Raw genomic sequence first — 23,206 nt, 5'->3', positions numbered from 1 at the left:
CCGTCGGCCTCATTCCAACCGAACCGGTTGGAACGGGGCGAGAAACCCACCCCTGGTGCATAGCATTATTGGTGTATAATTGTACAAAATAATCTCCAACTCTTCGGGACAGCTTCATAATACTGAATTATCAGCAAGAGAATAATATATATAAGTTTCTGAGAGTAAATTCGATTACAATGGGGTGTACATCAACCAATCAATCTATGTACCTTTTGAGCCAAAGTGCTGTCTGTATATTCCAGTTATCAAGAAACATCTTGAAACTTGTTGAAAACTGCAACATGAATAGAAGATTATATTATTTCAGCAAACATAAACTGTGTATCCCAGTGAGATAAGGCAGCATAATGATTAAATTAAGAAATAAATATTTCAGGGTCTTTGGCAGCCACCTTAAATCGTTTTTTTAAAACAATATTCTTACAGAGTATTCTTTAGCAAGATTTACTAATATGAAAAGGACTTGGTAACAAGAATTTCAGCAACTGGACATTTCCCGTTTTAAATCAAGTTCCAATTTATTACGGCAGAGAATTTTCTGAAGTTATTTCTTTCTAACAACTCTCCAGCATTCCAGGGAGGATGCCATAATAGTAGAGACGGTTATCTCTATAGCTATCTACACAGCTTCGTTTTATATATCTATCAGGCTAGGAATCAAACATGTATTGCAATGTTATTTCCAATAACATTCAAATAGTATGTTGTGTACTCTATATAACATAGTTTGTAATTAGAGGTAGAATGTTAGGTCTGAAATCTTGCCTAGTGTAGAAAAGTGAAATATTGCAGTATTACAATATTATAATAAATAAAGGCTAAAGGTGGTGACTGGTGGTAGGGCACGATCTTGACCATTAATGAGTGAATGTACTTATGTAGGTCAGATTCAGTGGTTTCATACCAGAGTAATAAATCAAATAAATATTTTCAAGAGGATATAGGCCAGTGTTTCTCAACCTTGACGACTTTAAGTCCTGTGGACTTCAACTCCCAGAATCCCCCAGCCAGCACAGCTGTGCTGGCTGGGGGATTCTGGGAGTTGAAGTCCACAGGACTTAAAGTCGTCAAGGTTGAGAAACACTGCTATAGGTGTTTTAGTTTTTAAATTTTTTGTTTGTAAATAACTTCTATCTTCACAAGAACCTTTAAAAAGAAAAAGAAAATGAACACACATTATTTTGTAAGTGCACTTCTGAAGTACATAATCTGATTTCTATGCGATTTTACTTTTATGAGGTTCTGTTGTTGGAAAGGGCAAATTTGTATTTTCAAGTCGTAATTCTGGTGAAAACACTGATTACACAGGTCTTCTGATAAGTCTTTCTATTAATCATAACATCTGTCTCCAACAGATTAGAAGCAGCTTGTCATAGGGAAGGGGTTTCTTGTCTCCTGCAAAAACAATTAACAGTGTGCACACATACTAAAGGGAGAATTTTCTTCTCTCCATTAGTTTCAGTAAACATATGGTGCTTGCTTATATTCTTGCTGAGCAAGTGAAATTTAAAACCACAGAGAATTGAGCAAAATGTAGTCAGTTTTAATGTGCCAGAAAACTTTTGTTGGAACAGGTTAATGCAACTATGCCTTCCTACAGAGATGTTCTCTATATAAATGTTACTCATTCTATTCATAAGATAAAAGAAAAAGAAGAAAAGTCAACTTCCTCTACTGGAGTAGAAAAATAAGAAGTATTACTTGTATTATTTATTACTATTTGTACACCACCCAGAGTCCCTCTGTGAGGAGAACGGGTAGTACTTAAGGGAGGGAGGGAAGGAAGGAGGGAAGGAGGGAGGAAGGAAGGAAGGAAGGAAGGAAGGAAGGAAGGAAGGAAGGAAGGAAGGAAAGAGGGAGGGAGGGAAGGAGGGAGGGAGGGAAGGAGGGAGGGAAGGAAGGAAGGAGGGAGGGAAGGGAAGGGAAGGAGGGAGGGAGGGAGGGAAGGAAGGAGGGAGGGAGGGAAGGAGGGAGGGAGGGAAGGAAGGAAGGAAGGAGGGAGGGAGGGAAGGAAGGAAGGAGGGAAGGAAGGAGGGAGGGAAGGAGGGAAGGAGGGAAGGGAGGGAGGGAAGGAGGAAAGGAAGGAGGGAGGGAGTGAGGGAAGGAAGGAGGGAGGGAGGGAAGAAGGGAGGGAAGGAAGGAGGGAGGGAGGGAAGGAAGGAGGGAGGGAAGGAAAGAGGGGGAGGGAGGGAAAGAAGGAGGGGGAGGGAGGGAATGAAGGAGGGAGGGAGGGAAGGAAGGAGGGAGGGAGGGAAGGAAGGAGGGAGGGAAGGAAAGAGGGGGAGGGAGGGAAGGAAGGAGGGGGAGGGAGGGAATGAAGGAGGGAGGGAGGGAAGGAAGGAGGGAGGGATGGAAGGAGGAAGAGAGGGAAGGAAGGAGGGAGGGAGGGAGGGAAGGAAGGAGGGAGGGAAGGAAGGAAGGAGGGAGGGAAGGAAGGAGGGGGAGGGAGGGAGGAAAGGAAGGAGGGGGGAGGGAGGGAAGGAGGGAGGGAGGAAGGAGGAAGGGAGGGAAGGAAGGAAGGAGGGAGAGAGGGAAGGAGGTAGGGAGGGAAGGAGGGAGGGAAGGAGAAGGGAGGGAGGGAAGGAAGAAGGGAGGGAGGGAAGGAGGGAAAGGAGGGAGGGAGGGAAGGGAAGGAAGGATGATAAGGAGGTATAATGACCTCCTGGTCTTTTTTTTAAAATACAGGTAATCCTTGACTTATGATCACAGTTGAGCTTAAAAGGTAAATGTAAAAGAATATAAAAGAGCTGAATTGGCTCAAACCAAACGCCTATCTATCTCTATTTTAACAGTGTCCAGATGCTTATGAGAAACCAGTAGCACAACTTTAATACAATAAGATCCTTCTGCCTTTATTTTCTAGCACCTATATTAAGAGACCTATTAAGACCCCCATATGGGAGTGGAAATAATACAGGTAGTCATTGACTTAGGATCATAATTTAAAAAATTAAGTGAGACAATTGTCAATTGAATTTTGACCCATTTTCTTGCCACAGTTGTTAAGTGAATCATTGCACTTGTTAAGTTACTAACATGGTTGTTAAATGAATCTGGCTTCCCCATTGACTTTGCTTGTCAGAAGGTCGCAAAAAACGATCACATGACCCCCCCCCAAAGGACACTGTAACCGTCATAGATATGAGTCAGTTGGCAAGCATCTGAGTTTTGTCCACATGCGCATGGGGATACTACAATGGGGTTGTAACTGTGACAAACGGTCACGTCACTTTTTCAGTGCTATTGTAATTTAAACATTCACTAAGTGAACTGTTGTAAGTCAAGGACTACCTGTACATCATTGCAATAAGGATGATGAAATTCTTACTCCTATTAAGCTCAATTCGTCAGGATAACACACTGCAACGAAGTGGAAAATTTGGAAAGCTTTCAACTAACCTCTATATGCAGAATTCGTAGATTTGAAATCAGATCCCAGTGTGGGACTCCGTTTTTATCGTAACCTCTAAAGCCAAATCCAGCTGCATTATTAATGGCCTCTGCTGCAAGGAAAAGTAAAGGAATTGTAGAACGGTATAAAAATATTATAAATGTTAGCATTGCTTTTCACAAAGAACTTTTTTAAAAGTGTATTTTGCACCTACGGTTAAAGCTTATTACCAAACACCAAAGACTAGCAAAACTCAATTTCTACCTATTTCTATAATATATAACACAAATTATGAAAAAGTACATTTCAAATTGAATGTCTTAAAACAATATAAATGTTTCTTTTCTAAATCTGAAGCCAGATTCGGATCCACACTTGCATATTTTATAGGCTTCTCAGTACAGTCTGGATGTTGGCAATGTTTCATAGTAAAAATAAATTGTGAAACTATTCAAGGAATTCTTTTCTTGGAAGTTACGATAATTGAAGGTGTTAAATCATGTAATTTCACATGACCACTGGATTTTTAAAAGGAGAAAATACCCTTTTAATTTTTTAAATAGATAATCACCAATGTTTATCCAATAGTAGAATAGTGCAGTTTGTTTATTTTTATGTTTTTGTATCAAATTAAAATACAGATTGAGAAAAACAGGAGGATCATTATTAGTACCAGTGTTGAAATTAAGTATGATCCATTATAGCCTCTGACTCATTTGCCATTCCACAAACTGGATTTAAATTTTAAAAATGGATTTCAAAGTCACATGTAAATAATTTCCTGCAGTCTATTTAAGGACATATAAATTAAGATGATCAAAACAATTTGGCGTAAGTGTTCATTTAAGCTAAACAAATAAACTAAATAAATACAACTTTTTATATTTCATTAACAGTTAATAATTTTGTTATACCTAGATTAAGATGGAAACCATCATTTCCATCAAAGGCTCCCAAGCAACGTGCTCTACATGGGGCAGCCCTTGAAGAGCATCCGGAGACTTCAGCTTGTCCAGAATGCAACTGCGCGAGCGATCGTGGGTGCACCTCGGTTCACCCACGTAACACCTATCCTCCGCGAGCTGCACTGGCTGCCTATTGGTCTCCGGATACGCTTCAAGGCGCTAGTCGTCACTTATAAAGCCCTTCATGGTATTGGACCTGGGTACTTGAGAGACCGCCTGCTGCCAATTACCTCCACTAGACCGATCAGATCCCACAGACTAGGCCTCCTCCGAATTCCATCCGCCGGCCAGTGTCGACTGGCGACTACTCGGAGGAGAGCCTTCTCGGTGGCTGCTTCAACCCTCTGGAACGAACTCCCCGTGGAGATCAGGACCCTCACCACCCTCCAGGCCTTCCGCAAGGCCCTTAAAACCTGGCTGTTCCGACAGGCCTGGGGCTAAAGAGCTGTTGCCCCCATCTCGAATGGTATGACTGTTGTATGTTTTTAAATTATGCATTGTGATGCTTTGTTTTTAAATTTCTTTTTGTCTGTATCCCCCTTCCCTGGTTTGAGTTGTGAGCCGCCCTGAGTCCCCTTCGGGGGAAAAGGGCGGCATATAAATGTAATAAACTGAACTGAACTGAACTGAACTAAAGAATGATAGATATTTGCGTATCATGAGCAATCTTTCCTAAGACATTCTCCTTAGCTGCCACACTATCACAAATCATACTTTTTAAGTTTAAATCTGAGCTCAAAATACTGAATAAAAACAATTTATTCGCCTTTAAAAAACTAGTGCTTCTAAAAGAATTCATTTGAACATAGTTCTTCCTTGGCCCACAAGAGGGCACTCTATTAAACATATTCTTTCAGCAATCTGTTATAAAACTTGTAAAAGGAACACTGTCCCCCCCCTTCCCCCCCCCCAAAAAAAACCTCTTACCCAAAGTCCATGCAAAATAATACTTCGGCCTGGCAGCCATTAGTGACAGGTATAGGTAGATAATCTTTGTAGGAAAAGATGCTGTTGCTCTGAATTGGTCATCAATGTTGTATTCTACAGGGAAAGTTTTGCTAACAGTCATATGAAATAATAAGGATAGTCCACACACTACAAGTTTCTGCGCCACAGCTATCTGAAACATGCAAGATATAAGACATGGTGAGCATCTTTTATACAGAAACCTTTTTAAATTGAATTATTTATGACTGATTTAATATATAAAGCAGATTGCTCTTGCGTGATTAAAATCAAGTAAGACTTTCAGAGATGGGGAACGATGCCCCCCCCTTTTTTTTTTGACTTGTGGACTTCAACTTGGAGACTTCTTGAGCCGGCCATGTTCTACCATGTTGGCTCAGGATTTCTGGGAGTTGAAGTCCACTAGTCATAAAAGGGCCATCGTTCCCCCACCTCTGCTTTCAACCCTGCCACTCTCCAATACCAAATCAAGACAGGGAGGGTGGATTACCTGGCTGAAAAGAATAGAACATCTACTGACTTGCAAGAGTGTCGAAAGAAAGAGAACAGGAGAAAGTGAGGAATCCAAGGCCTGATGCTTCTAAAAACATGGCACTCAACTCTGGATGCCGATAGAAATAATGTAGCTTCCTTAGCTCTCTTCTAGATAAGCATATATCTAAAAACCTGGCTACCCCAAAAAATTGGAAATAAATATAATTTCTAACATCCTAACTAACATGATTAATGGAAGAGTTGTTTGGTTGGGTTATTATTATTATTATTACACAATTGTATCACAGCGGCCAGTTGTTTCGCCGGATTTGGCATTGGTTACTAGTCGGGCCCCACCCAGGGGCCTCGGACGTCCTAACGTATTTTCGTAATATGCGTGCAGATCCAAGCAGTGCGGCTTTTTGCATTTGACTGATGGTGATTTTGTCAATTTTTAACTGTTTTAAATGTAATTCCAGTGCTTTTGGAATAGCACCCAGTGTGCCAATTACCACTGGAATTACCACTGCTGGTTTGTGCCATAGTCGTTGAATTTCGATTTTTAAGTCCTGGTATCTTGCGATTTTTTTCATGTTCCTTCTCGGCGACCCTGCTATCACCTGGTATTGCGATGTCTATGATTGTGACCTTATTTTTCTCAACCAGTGTGATGTCTGGTGTATTATGTGCCAGTATTTTGTCGGTTTGTATACGGAAATCCCACAAGATCTTGACCATCTGATTTTCGGTGACTTTTTCAGGCTGATGTTCCCACCAGTTTGTTGCTGTTTTAATATTATAATTTTTGCACAAATTCCAATGGATCATTTATGCTACTGAATTGTGCCGCAATTTATAATCAGTCTGCGCGATTTTTTTACAGCAACTGAGTATGTGATCAACAGTTTCATCAGCTTCTTTGCAAAGTCTGCATTTGGCGGCGGCATCACCATCATTATTATTATTGTTATACAATTGTATCACAGCGGCCAGTTGTTTCGCCGGATTTGGCATTGGTTACTAGTCGGGCCCCACCCAGGGGCCTAGGACGTCGTAACGTATTTTCGTAATATGCGTGCAGATCCAAGCAGTGCGGCTTTTTGCATTTGACCGATGGTGATTTTGTCAATTTTTAACTGTTTTAAATGTAATTCCAGTGCTTTTGGAATAGCACCCAGTGTGCCAATCACCACTGGAATTACCACTGCTGGTTTGTGCCATAGTCGTTGAATTTCGATTTTTAAGTCCTGGTATTTTGCGATTTTTTCATGTTCCTTCTCGGCGACCCTGCTATCACCTGGTATTGCAATATCTATGATTGTAACCTTATTTTTCTCAACCAGTGTGATGTCTGGTGTATTATGCGCCAGTATTTTGTCCGTTTGTATACGGAAATCCCACAAGATCTTGACCATCTGATTTTCGGTGACTTTTTCAGGCTGATGTTCCCACCAGTTTGTTGCTGTTTTAATATTAAAATTTTTGCACAAATTCCAATGGATCATTTGCGCTACTGAATTGTGCCGCAATTTATAATCAGTCTGTGCGATTTTTTTACAGCAGCTGAGTATTATTATTATTGTTGTTGTTGTTGTTGTTGTTGTTGTTACTATTATTTTAGTCTTAACGTAGGAGTCTGTTTTTAAAGGCCATTTTGGATTTCTTGTACATATTAGGGATGCATAGAACTCACCTATTAGGGAATGGGGCATCTGCTATTGAGCTGTTTAGTTTTGCATATTCCTTAATCATATCATAAAAGAAACAGCTATGTGACACGCAACCAGAGATTATATTCTTCAAGCTTTTACAAGACTATTTTAGCAATAGCAATAGCAATAGCAGTTAGACTTATATACCGCTTCATAGGGCTTTCAGCCCTCTCTAAGCGGTTTACAGAGTCAGCATATCGCCCCCAACAACAATCCGGGTCCTCATTTCACCCACCTCGGAAGGATGGAAGGCTGAACCAACCTTGAGCCGGTGAGATTAGAACCGCTGAACTGCAGATAACAGTCAGCTGAAGTGGCCTGCAGTACTGCACCCTAACCACTGCGCCACCTCGGCTCTTTTATTTTGTACATATAAAAAAAGTTCTGAGCTACCCATGTGATATGAAAATATTTTATAGCCCGCTTAATATAAGCAATAGATAATTGCTTAACACATGTAATTTGGAATTATATGACCATAAATTAGCATTCTATCCATATAACCACAGAATAAAATTTAAAAAACAAGAATGGCCTATACAGTACATCAATCTACATGGATGTGCAACTTGGTAAATATAGTAGTGATTTTAAAAAATGTTTCTTACAACTGAATGTAAGTATGCTAAAGCTAGAACTTTTACTCCAAAATGCAGGCGATGTGTAGCTTTCTGGACTTTTATTAGCATCTTGACCCTGGTTCTTTGTTGTTATTTTTTTTTTTTACTCTTGCTACACTAATTCATTTTGCTATTGTTGATATTTCTGCATACCTTTGTAGGTTGTGATTTGGTGAATTATTGTGTATGATTTTTATCTCTTTGTCCTGTGCAAACAACATGATTCAAATTTATGCATGTCTTGTCAAAAATAAATCTCAATTGCCGAATGTTGCCGGAGCCCCACCCACCTGCCCCCACCCTTTGGCCTCTGCCTCCCAGAAATTTGCCTCCTTGCAGCAAACAACAAACATCCTGGTCAACTTCAGCACAGCCTGATTTACCATAAGCAGCTGATTGGCAGTTGGATCTGCCTCCTGGAAAACCGCCAATCAGCTGTACCAGGCTGTGGGGATCACCGCCGTCCATCACCGCCACCACCTACCACTGCCACCACCTGATCAAGCCTCCGCGCACTCTATTTTCAGCCTCTGCACATCCCATTTTCAGTGTCCGCATGCCCCATTTTCAACCTCCGCGCATCCCATTTTCAGCCCATCCCAAGCGGCAGGGATAGGCGGCAGTGGCTGCAGGGAACCCTGGAATGGGCTGAAAACAGGACATGTGGAGGCCGAAAATGGGCCACCCAGAGGCGGTGATAAGTGGCGACAGCGATGGGTGGCAATGGCAGTGATGGGTGGTGACGATCCCCACAGCCTGGAGCAGGTGATCGGCAATATTCAGGGAGGCAGATCCAGCTGCCAATCAGCTGCTCGTGCTAAATCAGGCTGTGCTGAAGCTGACCAGGCTGTTGGCTGTTTGCTGCAAGGAGGCAAATTGCTGGGAGGCAGAGACAGATTTTTTTTTCTTGTTTTCCTCCCCAAAAGCTAGGTGCATCTTATAGTCCAGAGCATCTTATAGTCCGAAAAATAGGGTAGTTAAATTTTTTATCAGAGAGATGATTCAAGATTAATAATTGATCTCAGAAGATACTTTTATGAGTTAATTTATGAGAAGTCAGGATTGTGAGCTTTAATTTATGAAACAGTAACTCATGGTAACGAAATGCAAGCACATTTTAGGTAATTCCACAATGGGATACAATGTTAAAATGAAGCAAGGTTCATGTAGAAGATAAGTTTCATCAGAACGTTGTATAGAATGTATATTTTGTCAATGGTTGTTTCGATGTGTTTAACAAAGCAATGCCATTTTTCTGTAATTCCTCCACTGTAATTTCTGTTGGCATAACATCAGTCCGCCCCCCTCAAATTCTAAATCCACTTCAAGAAGTTTTTGCCTCTATACGAGGTTAATGGATCCACTAACTTTTGCTCAACTAAAATATTGGATCAGCGAACAGCTACAAATAATAACTATAGCAGTACAGTAAGATAAACACACGCCCATCTATATAAATCTCACAAAAAATAGTTTTGCAGATCACGTTGTTGAATCACTATGCTAATCAATTTGTTAAGAAATTTTAAATTATTATAGAAAATGTATCATTATATTTAGTATGCTGTAGCATAACATAGATTTTAAAAAAAATACACCTGCCTGCTCTAAAAAGACATTTGCTTCCTGGAGGAGATAATTTAGAAGAGCAACCTCATAAATGATAAAATGTTTCCATTTACGAACAATTGTTCATAGAAAAATTCTACTTATTGATGGGAAAATAGCTCACTTTGGTAACTCTTAGCTGCCGTTCCCACGGGAAACTCAGAACTGATATCCATGTATCTTTTCATTCATTGAATTTATATTCTGCTCCAGAAAAGAGCGTGACCCGTCAAAAGCGCGGAGGACAAAATTACGCTCGACGAAAGCGCGCATGTGACGTCATCACAGCACGATGAAAAAAATTAAAAATTGAAATAAAATTAAAATTAAAGCAAGCCGATTCACATAAAGGTAAGGGTTAGGGTTAGGTTAAGGGTTAGGGTTAGGTTTAGAGCGTTAGCGTTAAGTTTAGCGTTAGGTTAAGGGTTAGCGTTAGGTTTAGCGTTACATTAACGGTTAGGTTTAGGGTTAGATTTAGGGTTAGGTTAAGAGTTAGGTTTAGAGTTAGGTTTAGGGTTAGGTTTGGGGGGGTTAGGGTAAGGTTTTAGCTTTATTTTTACATTTTTCGATCACAGCGCGATGTTTTCGTCGCGCTGTGATGACGTCAAATGCGCGCTTTCGTCGAGCGCGATTTTGTCCTCCGCGATTTTGTGGTGGAACCGAAAAGAGAGCTCTAGGATTGTAGGGGCTGTAAGTTCAATAGATCTGGCGGGCAGCAAGTTGGGGAAAGTCTTTTTTAACCATGTGGTATCTGCTCTACATCATTTCTTCTTTTAGAAATTAGTTAAGTGAACTGCTTACATCTGATGCCTCAATTCTGCACCTCACTGAAATCAGCTGAAATACGGTAACTAACCCTCAAGCCCACTGGACTTTCACTCTGGCTCTTAATGACGGAATTAATTAAATAATGTTTTAATTAAACCATTTCAATGGTTGGTTGCCTCCTGAGAAAATGTGTGACCCGTCAAAACCGCGCTCGACTAAAGCACGCCCGACTAAACCGCGTTGCTGACGTCATCAACAGGGCGACAACAGCCAGTGCGGAGAAAGAAGGGCGCTTTAAATAGCGCTTTGAAAGCAAGCCGATTCAACTTAAGGTAAGGGTTAGGTTTAGGGTTAGGTTAAGGGTTAGGTTAAGGGTTAGGATTAGGGTTAGGGTTAGGTTAAGGGTTAGGTTTAGGGTTAGGGTTAGGATTAGGTTAAGGGTTAGGGTTAGGTTTAGGGTTAGGTTAAGGGTTAGGTTAAGGTTTAGGATTAGGATTAGGTTAAGGATTAGGTTAAGGGTCAGGGTTAGGGTTAGGGTTAGGTTAAGGGTTAGGTTTAGGGTTAGGTTAAGGGTTAGGTTTAGGTTTAGGTTAAGGGTTAGGTTTAGGGTTAGGTTAAGGGTTAGGTTTAGGGTTAGGTTAAGGGTTAGGTTTAGGGTTAGGTTTAGGTTTAGGGTTAGGGTTAGGTTTAGGGTTAGGTTTAGGTTTAGGGGTTAATTTTTAAAGTTTAGGGTTTACAGCGTGCTTCTGTCTCCGCACTGTTGTCGCCCTGTTGATGACGTCAGCGACGCGGTTTATTCAGGCGCGGTTTATTCGGGCGTGGTTTTGTCGGTGAAGCGAGAAAATGTCATTAGTTCAGTAAAATCTTCCAAGTGTAATAATAAAGTTCATGATGCTTGGATTCATTAAATACTGATGATTAAACTGCAAGGAATCAAGAGCCGAAAATATTTATATGAAGCCAGAAGCAAAGGGGATTTTGTTCCATAGGAACATGGGAATATAAGAGTAGCTGAAAGCTGTAAGAAAAAGAAACTTACGAAGATAGACAACAATTTCAGACAGTTGACACCAACTTTGAGCACCAACAAATGATAGCTTGTAAAAAGGTATAATAGGAGTGAGATACGAAATAAGTCACTTTAAAAGGTTGCCTAGTGTTCAGTTAACATGCAAATGAGCAAATAGACAATATTATTTTAAACTTGAATCATGCACCTAACAAAAGGAAAAGGGGCATTCATTAATTTTTATGTTACAGAAATGAGATTCAAACCAAAAAAAAGGGGAAGCTTATTAGATTAGGCAGTTCGCCGTTCTTTCAACTAGAGCTTCCCTGATTTGCTGATCCTCACGGTGCAAGAAATTTAAACTTAATCTAAAATACCCCACCCTATTTTACACAAGCATTTTAGCAACACGAAGCAGAAGTGAGATTTTTATATAACCATATAAAACTGCACGTTGCGAAAGGAGAATGCAGAAAGTCAAGAGCCACATCATTCAAAGGGTTTCCCCCAAAGCACATAAATGCGCTATGAAAGACAGCCATGTTTCTCTTAACACCACTGGGAATAGGTGAAGGGTGAAGAGCACGCACAGTTTTGTTTGATGTCAGAAAGGCAGCATAAACCACAAAATATGTTAAGCAAATAAGCAATACAATGGGGGGGGAAAAAAACATACCTGTCCTGAGTAATTAAACCACATTTTAAAGTAGTGTTATTTTTTATATACCCTCACTGATAGATGTGTTTATTTATTCATCAGCATTTTCTCATAAGTCTTTATAGGGAGGTCATAAACATCACTAATTTATCATTGTTTGTTTATATTATGAAGTAAGAACAATTTTAATATGTGAAGTCGGAACTGAGAATGATGTTCTAAAATCCCACTTTTTTGGCGTCTGTGAAACTGGTATTTGCCAAAAAGTAAAACTGACATACCATCATCTTTACTTTTAATATACGTAAGAAAGAAGACAACCAATTTGTCTGAATATTGAATGCAGGAAAGGTGAAAGTAGAATCTTAAGGCCGTGGATAGTCTGTGGTGCAACAGCAGAATATAGTGACATTTTGTGACTCAAAGTCTATGCGATGCATTAATTACATCAATATGGAAATTATTCTTGTTGTTGTTATTGTTTAAATCCTCTCTCTGTTGGGAAAGATGCAAACTTTCCCAAGGAATGAAGGAAAGATATTTTTATTGCCCCAAATCAGGATCAACCAAATGGGAGAGAAATTGCAAGTAAAAAAAAAAAAAAGCATTTAAAAATTCTCAATGTTTTATCAGAAAAATTCTTTGAATGTAATAAGTAATTGTTAAAATAAAGCTTCTTAAAATGGCAGAGACTGGGTTGGATTTAGCATTATAAGGGCTTGCAACAGAAGACTTTTTTTAAAAAAAAAAACTTGTCACGTGGTAAACTTAATGTTTTGGACACAAGTCCTGGAATTACAAGATTATATAGGTTTTAAGACAGTGTTTCTCAACCTTGGCAATTTGAAGCTGTCCGGGCTTCAATTCCCAGAATTCCCCAGCCAGCATTTGCTGGCTGGCGAATTCTGGGAGTTGAAGTCCGGACATCTTCAAGTTACCAAGGTTGAGAAACACTGTTTTAAGACCTTACAAACCATATTTATTTTCCCACATTCGTATTACATATCCACATGCAAGAAATTCTTGCTTAAAATGAAATGGTGCTATGTGAAACTGCTTTTGATTAATTGCTGTTCCTTGAGAAAATTCATTTTTGTTTAATGTACAGAGATATTCAGTGCTGTGATTAGTTTTTTGTTCTATAAAACGATCATATACTTCAGCTTAAAGCAATGACGCAGAAGTCCATCTAATGCCTGTAACCATCACAAACCTTACAGTGTATGAGGAAGTGTTTACAATAGCTAACAATTGCACAATGTTTAGTGATTTATGGTTCTGAAAATTAATACAACTGGCATTTATATTTAATAGCGATTATAAAGCCAGTGTTTGCACATCACCATAAAACAACTTATCTTCATCCTTGACTAAAAAAATAATGGAAGGGGAAATCACTTAATGTTTCCTGATATTATTAACTGAAGTATGCAGCTTACAGGAAATAAATAGGCCGAACTAGTTTTCAGAAATGGCCAATAGTGGGTAGAAAATAATTTGAGAGAAGGAAGAATGGGGAATGCTGGAAAGCATATATATGGATTTGAGAAGAAGTCGCAGAGCACCATGATAACCTAGAAAGGGGAATGGGGGGGGGGAAACCCCCAAAAGAAGGGGATGAAAGGATGCTTGTTTTATTTTTTTTTATTTTTTTTTAAACTACATCTAAAGGAGTAGTTATACTCCTGTCTTGTAAGGAAGCATCCAAGGCTAAATCCAGAATCTTCCGCATGGCTCTCTTAAGGGAAGTGAAAGCCGCTTTTCAGAGAGAAAATCCTAATGGAAGGGTATGTATTAAAGAAAAGCTGAGCAAAGGCTTCAGCTAAGAAAATCAAATCTATAAATACTAATTTGGAGGGGAGAAAGTCACAGGAGGCAAGCTTTTTGATTTAAATACAGAGAGTTCCCGATTTACAATTATAATTGAGCCTGGAATTTACACAATTTATAAGCTGTGCTGATTGTTAACTGAATCGTCATGAGACTGACCAATTTTATCATATTTCCTTATTTATGGTGGTTATTAAGCGAATCACAGTGGTCGTTCCACAAATCCACAGTCGTTAAATAAACCCACTGTCTGCAGTGGCCATATATGTTTATATTTATATTTATTTATTGCTGGAAACCAGAAGTAAACAGCACTTTCCAGGAAGAAATGTCATAAATTGTGGTCACATGATCATTGGCCTTTGGCCAAGCGCCCAAAATGTGATCACGGGACCATAGGGGGGGGGGGGGTTTCCTTCCATCAGAACTTTGAATCCAGGTTGTTAGTTCTTCTGGACAACTTCACAAGTTCATAAGGGACTAAGTCACAGGTTGAGGTCTACCTGCATATATTTAATTAATTTAGTTAATCAAGGTTTCAGATTTCAAGATAAAAGTGTGATTTGGAGCATATAGAATATTTCAAATGATGGAAACAATTCGAGGTGTTATTTTCCCGCCCTGTGGGTAGCTGAAGAAGGCGGCTAGCTGAGCCCAGAAAAAAAAATACATTAAGCCCTTCAAATCACATTTCTTTCCTTTGAACCTGAAATGCCATGCAGCACTTTTAATTAATAATTAAATGAAGAACAAATAAGCAAGACGTCTATTTTATATCCAAGCGTGACTTTTAAATTAAACTCTTGTCAATATCTTTTGGGTTTTGTTTTAAAATTTAGTTACAGTTCAATGGGATATCTGAGATGTCTTAGAAAGTCTTTGGCGCACTGCCAGAGGAATGAAACGTCTATACAAAGTTAAGGCAGTGCTTATTGTATGGAAATCAAATGCCAGGAAAAGTTAAGAGAAATAAAAGCAACTTGCATTGATTTTTTTTAGTGATAGTTTTGATGGTAGCACCTGGGATGAGATAAACACAAGTCTCAAGCTTTCCATAGCCCACAAGGTCCAAAATTAAGTATCTATGGAGAATGTTGACCTTTAGAGGAACTCAGTGCTTGATTATTGAAGAGAGAACTATGTCATTTATGAAAATGATCCAGATAAAGCTTGAGAGTTATGCCTGTGAAAAATGCAGAATGCAAACTAGACTTCCCATGCAAACACAACAGCACCATCGCAATAACAATGGATCTTACATTTGGGGAGGGGTCTGTTTGTTCGTATTTTATTTCTTCTTTCCCATTTGCTTCGGACTGTGTCAGTTGATATGATCTGCCTTCAATGAAAGTAATATAGTCTTTATAAGAGCATAATGGGCCTGCCAGGATACCCATGAAATTACAGTTGTAACTTAAATATTCCAGTAGACTTGGCATGCGCCTGTAATTCAAAGACAAGCAACTGGTGAGATTTTACCTCTATTTTAGTAACAAAAACTCTGCTACAAAATAATATTAATACCACACAGTGATTGGTTATAGATGAACTGTCTAGCTGACCGAAAACTTCATAGATAAAAAAGTCGGGATTCAAAACTAGCTGATTAGTTGTCTATAAAGGATCCCGTACTAGTCAAAAGATCAAGCAGGAATGGAAAATTTGTAGCTCTAAGATTGCTGAATTAAACAATTTCGATCAGTTTTAGTCAATGGTAGTTATGGTTCATCATCACTCTGGAGAGCCCACAGTTTTTACTCCTTGGATATAATAGGCACAGTATGCTACGTGATTCATTAGACAATCTGATTTCTCATTACTGGAGAGAACCCAGGAAGTCAGACTAATTTCTGACTAATTTCTAGTAGCACGCTTCAATAATAGCAATAGCAATAGCAGTTAGACTTATATACCGCTTCATAGGGCTTCTAAGCGGTTTACAGAGTCAGCATATTGCCCCCACAGTCTGGGTTCTCATTTTACCCACCTCGGAAGAATGGAAGGCTGAGTCAACCTTGAGCCGGTGAGATTTGAACCGCCGAACTGCAGTTAGCAGTCAGCTGAAGTGGCTGCAGTACTGCATTTAACCACTGCACCACCTCGGCTCGGCCAGGACATGGGAGTCACACTCCAACAATGAAATGCAGATTGATCTTTCTTTGGCGTTAATACGCCTCGACTTACAACCATTGGTTTAGTGACCATTTGAAGTTACAGCGGCCTGAAAAAAGTGATTTACTTGATCTTAGTCCTTAATCAGAGGTGGGTTCCTACCAGTTCGCACCTATTTGGTAGAACCGGTTCGTCAAATCTACTGAACCGGTTAGAAGAGGTTCCACCAGTGGACCCGGAAAGCAGGCCACGCCTACAGAAGAGGTTCCAAAAATTTTTGAAACCCACCACCGGCAAGGATCTTGTAACTTGACAGCTTTAAGACTTGCATGCTTCAATGCCAGAGTTTCTGAATAGCTACTTGGACCGACCTAAGTACTAATTGATGATTTCATATCCGGTCACATGGGTGGCAAGCCACTCCCATCCGGTCACATGGATGGCAAGCCACTCCCACAAAGGAGGCCACACCCACAGAGCAATTTTTGAAACCCACCACTGTCCTTGATCTTGAACTGTTGAAGCATCCCCGCAGTCACATGATCAAAATGGCACTTATCTGCAATGCCCCAAGGTTATGTCGTTGACATTTGCAAGCTTCCCAACCCTGCACACAACAAGCAGAGTCAAGGGAAACCAGATTTGCTTAATGACCATGGACTCACTTTGCAACTGCAGTGATCAGCTTAACAGCTAAAATTCTGGTCTCAGTTGCGGCCATAAGCCGTTGATTACTTGTAGCACACCAAGTATTTATTTAGTTTGCCTTTGTGTAGTTTGACCAAAACGCTTACGATGGCTTTCTTCGTGTTATTGGGGAAAAAAAAGATGGAACCCACATGCATCTGTCTCCCGAAAAGCTGCTGAAAGGCTGATGGACTCGAAGGCAGCAGTTGACATTCAAACGGAGCAACACTTACCTCACGGCTAAACATCGCTGTGATGGCAACAGTTCTTCCTCCTTTCGGAACATTCCTGCGCATGAGCAAGAAAGAAAAGGGTAAACCATTGTGACTGCTGCGAGAACCGCAGGCACATTTGAGCTGGGACAGTACTCCCTCCCTCTCTCTCTCTCCCTCTCTTTCTCTCTGCAGGATAGTCACGAAGAGAAATAATTGCAATCTTGGGGAGGAGGGTGGGAGAGAAGGATGAATATTAGGCTTGACGAGGGGTGTTAGATTTTAATGTAATACGATTGCACATGTATGCTGTCTTCTCTTATTTTTTTCTTTAAAACTAAGATATGTTAAGTATATTGATATGGAAGCATAAATACCATCAACATAGAAGGGAGTTTGCTCAGAAGCTGAAATACACCAAGGAGAGGAAGAGTGGGAAACAGAGGAGAGAAGAAAGATGGGAAGAGAGGGATAGGAGAGAGGGTAAGGGGGGAAGATGAGGAGGATAAGGAGGAGTGGAATGTAGAGAGAGGAAAAGGAGAAAGGAAGGGGAAGTAGAGTAGAAAAGGATGATGGAGGAAGAAAGGAGGTACGAGAGAGGTAGAAGAAAGAGGTGTATAGAGAGCAGAAGATCTAATATGTTAAGTATATTGATATGGAAGCATAAATACCATCAACATAGAAGGGAGTTTGCTCAGAAGCTGAAATACACCAATAAGAGGAAGAGTGGGAAACAGAGGAGAGAAGAAAGATAGGAAGAGAGGGATAGGAGAGAGGGTAAGGGGGGAAGATGAGGAGGATAAGGAGGAGTGGAATGAAGAGAGAGGAGAAGGAGAAAGGAAGGGGAAGTAGAGTAGAAGAGGAGGATGGAGGGAAGAAAGGAGGTAGGAGAGAGGTAGAAGAAAGAGGTGTATGGAGAGCAGAAGAGCTAATAATGGGTTTTTATCTATCTGGGCGTTGATGGCAAGAGGAACTGATGTAATTACTACTTAATACAATAGGATATTGGCTATGTAATAGTATACATGTGATTTATATGTTATGAAAGTGGAAAATAAAAAAAGTATATTTTAAAAAAAGAAAGAAAGAAATAATTGCAATCTTGAGGCCAAACAATAAGAGCAACTGATGCTAACAGGGATTTGAGAGGACACTTTGCCAGCATTCAAATCCTCTTTGTGATAAAGCTAGCATGGGGATAGAATGAAACAGAGTTACCCGTCCAGATTTCCTAATCAGATTATTACATCCAGATGATTGAGATGATTCAGAGTTTTGATTTACTTTAGGGGAGGGGGGAGGTCTTTCCGTGCATGGGCAGAAGCCGCTGAATCATCAGGCTATTTTCTTCAAGGTCTAAATGCTATTTAATGAAAAAGATTGCCGTTGTTCCTTGTTTTCATGTTCAGATCAAGCAAGCCAATAAAAACACGCCATGGCTACAGATCATAGCTAAGAATCAGTCTTAACCATGATCGCTTCCACGATCTGGTTTCAGATGACAAGCCAGGCCAACTCAAAACATGGTTTAGCATATCGTGCAAAAGTGCTATTTCTTCTACCTTTGGATCAGAAAGACTCTGATTTCATCTTAAGTAATTAAACTGAAACAAAACAATGTCAAACGCCTCGTGCATGTTTCTGTCCCACTTCAACTAATCATATGTAATTTTAAGCATGTTGTAACATAGCTTGACAACCATTTTGGTGTAGCGGCCTCAAGTTAGAAACAGAAGCTGACTCCTAGTCCCATCTTAAGCAAAGACTGACCCTGGGCCAGTCACTTTCTCTCAGCCCTAGGAAAGATGCAATGGCAAGCAATTTAAAAAAAAAAACCTTGCCAAGAAAACTGCAGGAACTTGTCCAAGCAGTTTCCAAGAATTAGACACCACTGAACAAAAGGGGAAAGAAAGCACGCAACTGGGAATATAAACTGAGATTGATTTAAAACAGTGAGTAGATCCAATGTACATGGCTCCATATAATCAGATGGCTGCTAGCTGGGAGCAAAGGGTCATGAAAATCCTAACTCTCTGCTGCTATCTAATGATTGTCCAGATTTTTGCAGTAATGGACGGCTTTAAGCGGCAAGAGACTACACTATTATAGGGCTGTGGAGAACTGAAAAATTACTTGAATGAAATGATTCAGATTTCATGAGAGCACAAACTTCCTGCTGTTCGTTAAAGGCTCCCGAATTCTTAATGCTTCTGCATGAGCTAAAAAAAGGATACACCTACTACTATAAGAAATTTGCTAGTTTAATGTTAATGCAACTTGGAAGACTGCCCATTACTGCCTCTAATATTTCAGAGTGGGAGGGAGGGAGGATAGCAATAGCAATAGCAGTAGACTTATATACCGCTTCATAGGCCTTTCAGGCCTCTCTAAGCGGTTTACAGAGAGTCAGCATATTGCCCCCAACAATCTGGGTCCTCATTTTACCCACCTCGGAAGGATGGAAGGCTGAGTCAACCCTGAGCCGGTGAGATTTGAACCGCTGACCTGCTGATCTAGCAGTAGCCTGCAGTGCTGCATTTAACCACTACGCCACCTTGGCTCTTGAATGAATGCATGAGGCTTACAGCAATTTACTCATTTAATGTTGAACCATGATTAATGCTACATTCTAATGTAGCCATTATCTCTGTTTATTTACAAATAAAACCAACTGATTTTTCTGGTTTAAAAGCATTCTCTTTTTAGATCTTCGGTTCTCTAAACTAAACACCTAATTATCGTTATTTATTTAGACTTGTAAGTATTTTCATAACAATTTTTACTACTTCTTTTTTTCCAAATTGGAGCTTAGTTTAATTTTCATCTACGCTGCTTTTGTATTCTATGGAAATTTTAAGATGCAAACCTCCTTGTGTTAAATCTGGAAAAAAAAGTTGACATTATTGATTTAATAAATAAATAATACGGCAATACAATTTGCTCATTTAAAAATAATTATTTACAAGACAGCAAGAACCAAATAAAAGAAATATTGGTTTAATGAAATCATCACAAACGCGGATTTTTGTCAATAAAATCCCACTGGCTTTATAGGAAGGAAAATATATATTCAACTGACTGAATGTCTGGTGTACGGATAGGAAATGAAAGGGTTTCTCAAGATTAAAAGTTACAAATATTACATTGTTCTACTCACAAATTTAAAGAAAAAAATATTATCCTCCCCAATTTGCGTTAAAAATTTAAAGAAGGAAGTCTTTCTCACCCCCAATTCTTACCATCATGAATTTCATATGCCAAACTTGTAATTTTCTGAGTAATTATCATCATTGGGCTGTAACAAAGACGGAGAAAGGACAGGAAATTTAGATTTTTTTAAAAAATAAAATAAAATAGTACTTCTCTACGGCAAGATAAGGCTGAATGAGAGAGAATATTCATGAGTTTGTTTGTTTTTAAAATGCCACTCAAAAGGATTCTTCATTGGTAGGCTCAGGCAGAGAGAAACAAAGAAAATAAATGGCATTTACACTGACAGGAAATGATATATTTTCAAAAGGTATATAGCTGATTTGTTTGAGAAGTCCCAGAGCTTGTTCAGAAAATGAAGACATTTCAGTTCAATTTATTCCTCCCTCCATAACGGAAGAAACTTCCTTTGTCACAAAGGATTATTTGATTAAGTCCATAAAATGTCAAATGATGTTTCAAATGGGGATATCCTGATTTGAGGACAAAATTAATCACAAATTTTAAAAAAAGGAGATTTTAAGTTATTTCCTTCAGGCACAAAAAGGAGGGGAGAAAGAGAATGCACAAACTTGACTTCCAGACATGCTTATTCTCATTAAGTAAGCAGTCGGCGACATGCATATATGCACCATTCCCCACTATCGCTGCCTCCCTTTTGACACATGGTTTAGATTAAAATCTAAAGATTTTCACCAAATTTGCTAATCGAACCAGAATAAAACAATATCATTAAGCCAGTGGTGGGTTTCGAATTTTTTTAGAACCTCTTCTGTAGGTGTGGCCTGCTTTGTGGGAGTGGCTTGCCGGCCATGTGGCCGGGTGGGAGTGGCTTGCCAGCCATGTGAACAGGTAGGAGTGGCTTGGCAGCCATGTCACTTGGTGGGCATGGCCAACTTGTAAAATGTGGTGAAACTCACTTAACAACGCTCTTGCTTCGCTACCAAAATGTTGACTCAGAAACCCTGGCATTTGAAGCACACAAGTCTTAAAGCTGTCAAGTTACAAGACCCTTGCACCCCTAACCCTTTAAAAAAAACCAGGGGTGTTCAATCTTGACAGCTTTAAGACTTGTGGACTTCAACTCCCAGAATTCCTCCTCTTGCTCTTCATCTTGATGATGTGCAGACGGGTGGGCGGGGAGAGGGAGCTGGAACCGGTTCTAAACGGCACTGTAGATTTGTGGAACCTCTTCTATAGAAGAGGTTAGAACTGGCAGGAACCCACCCCTGCAGACAGAGAGTTAAAGAGCTTTTGCCCCCCCCTCAAATGGTATGGTTGTTGTGTGCTTTTAAATTGTGTATTGTTTTGTTCGTCTTTTTTATTCTTTATTTGTACCCCTTCCCTTGACTTGGATTGTGAGCCACCCTGAGTCCCCTTCGGGGAAAAGGGCGGCATATAAATGAAATAAATTCAATTCAATTCAATTAACAGGAAAAAAAATAACACTGGCCCATGTAAGTAATGGACCACTGAAATCTAATTTTATTTCAACTGCACATACATTTGCTCCATAAATACTAGAACATAATCAACCTTGAAAAAGATGAATCACCAGTCTGCAATGAGTACTTTGCCATTTCTACATCACACAGAAGATTTTCTTTTAGACACATACGTAAGGGTAACACCACAGAAAGCAATATAACATAAAAATCACTAGTCCCCTAGAGCAGTGTTTCTCAACCTTGGCAACTTGAAGATGTCCAGACTTCAACTCCCAGAATTCCCAGCATTCGCTGGCTGGGGAATTCTGGGAGTTGAAGTCCAGACATCTTCAAGTTGCCAAGGTTGAGAAACACTGCCCTAGAGAATGCTGTTGTCCAATTACATAACTCCAAAGTAGAGAAATGAAGAGACCGTCTTGCAATATAAATGATTTCTTCTAAAAGTAACTTTGGTGTCTTGTGCCAAGAGAATCGTAGGAAAACAGGCAAGATTTATTGGCTTTCATACACTTCCCCAATACAAAAAAAGATTTAATTTGTGAACTCAAATACAAATCCAAACTTTTAGAAAGGAGAGATGGGGAAGGGAGGGAAAAGGAACTGGAGAGAGGAAATCTCTCAATGCTCATGATTGCACTCATTTCCAGAGACATATACAGGGTTTTTGTTAGATGCAATAAGGTACAGGTAATAGCAATAGCAGTTAGACTTATATACCGCTTCATAGGGCTTTCAGCCCTCTCTAAGCGGTTTACAGAGTCAGCATATTGCCCCCCCCCCCCAGTCTGGGTCCTCATTTTACCCACCTCGGAAGGATGGAAGGCTGAGTCAACCTTGAGCCGGTGAGATTTGAACTGCCGAACTTCAGCTAGCAATCAGCTGAAGTGGCCTGCAGTGCTGCACTCTAACCACTGTGCCACCTCGGCTCCTGGACTTATGTCCGATCGCTTAACAAATATTTGAAGATATGATTAACTTGAAAAAAGTTACTTACCACCCATCCTCAGAATTATGACTGCCAACATATCCCCATAGTTACATCATTGTATTTTAGGTGCTTGGCAAAATTTATGACTGGTTACAGCATTCTGAAGTCATATGAGATAGCGTTGTGTGAATTTTTTTGCCATTTTCTGGCCCAAAAATACCCATTGGATAAGCTGGATTCAGACTTACGTAATTCATTTAGCAGTTAGACTTATATACCGCTTCATAGGGCTTTCAGCCCTCTCTAAGCGGTTTACAGAGTCAGCATATTTAACGATCACGATGACATGCTTAATGGCCATCATAAAAACATTATAAAATCGAGTCTAGTCATGTGGTGACTCAACTTAGGACCACAGTGACTCACAACCAAAATTCTATTTTCAACTGTGGTCATAAGTCAAGAACTGCCTGTATATTTTAATCAGGAGATGACACAAGTGGTTTGATCTGAATTTCTCCTGTCCATCCTGCATCAACTAGATCAGCTGGATGGATTTTTAACCCACAGAGAAATCATTTTCACAAACATCCTATCTCAGATAT

At 39.8% G+C, this 23,206-nt stretch overlaps 1 protein-coding gene across 3 annotated transcripts in view; it reads right to left on the bottom strand.

Moving 5' to 3' along the window:
* The window catches only part of MBOAT2 (membrane bound glycerophospholipid O-acyltransferase 2), a 94,727-nt gene that overhangs the window by 7,053 nt on the left and 64,468 nt on the right, over window positions 1–23,206 (bottom strand). For all 3 annotated transcript variants that reach the window (XM_087702783.1, XM_087702785.1, XM_087702784.1), the window contains 6 exons: window positions 20,255–20,310; window positions 17,037–17,091; window positions 15,264–15,447; window positions 5,287–5,479; window positions 3,403–3,506; window positions 213–277 (listed from right to left, as the gene is read on the bottom strand). In XM_087702783.1, coding sequence (XP_087558909.1) covers window positions 213–277; window positions 3,403–3,506; window positions 5,287–5,479; window positions 15,264–15,447; window positions 17,037–17,091; window positions 20,255–20,310 — 657 coding nt within the window. The remainder of the gene's footprint in view (window positions 1–212; window positions 278–3,402; window positions 3,507–5,286; window positions 5,480–15,263; window positions 15,448–17,036; window positions 17,092–20,254; window positions 20,311–23,206) is intronic.

The sequence above is a fragment of the Thamnophis sirtalis genome, unplaced genomic scaffold (genome assembly GCF_051295495.1).
Source record: "Thamnophis sirtalis isolate CommonGarterSnake01/CBP01778 unplaced genomic scaffold, rThaSir2_p1.2 scaffold_16, whole genome shotgun sequence".
NCBI classification, from domain to species: Eukaryota; Metazoa; Chordata; class Lepidosauria; order Squamata; family Natricidae; genus Thamnophis; species Thamnophis sirtalis.
Note: the sequence above shows the minus strand (reverse complement) of the source record. Positions and strands in the feature narration are given on the sequence as shown.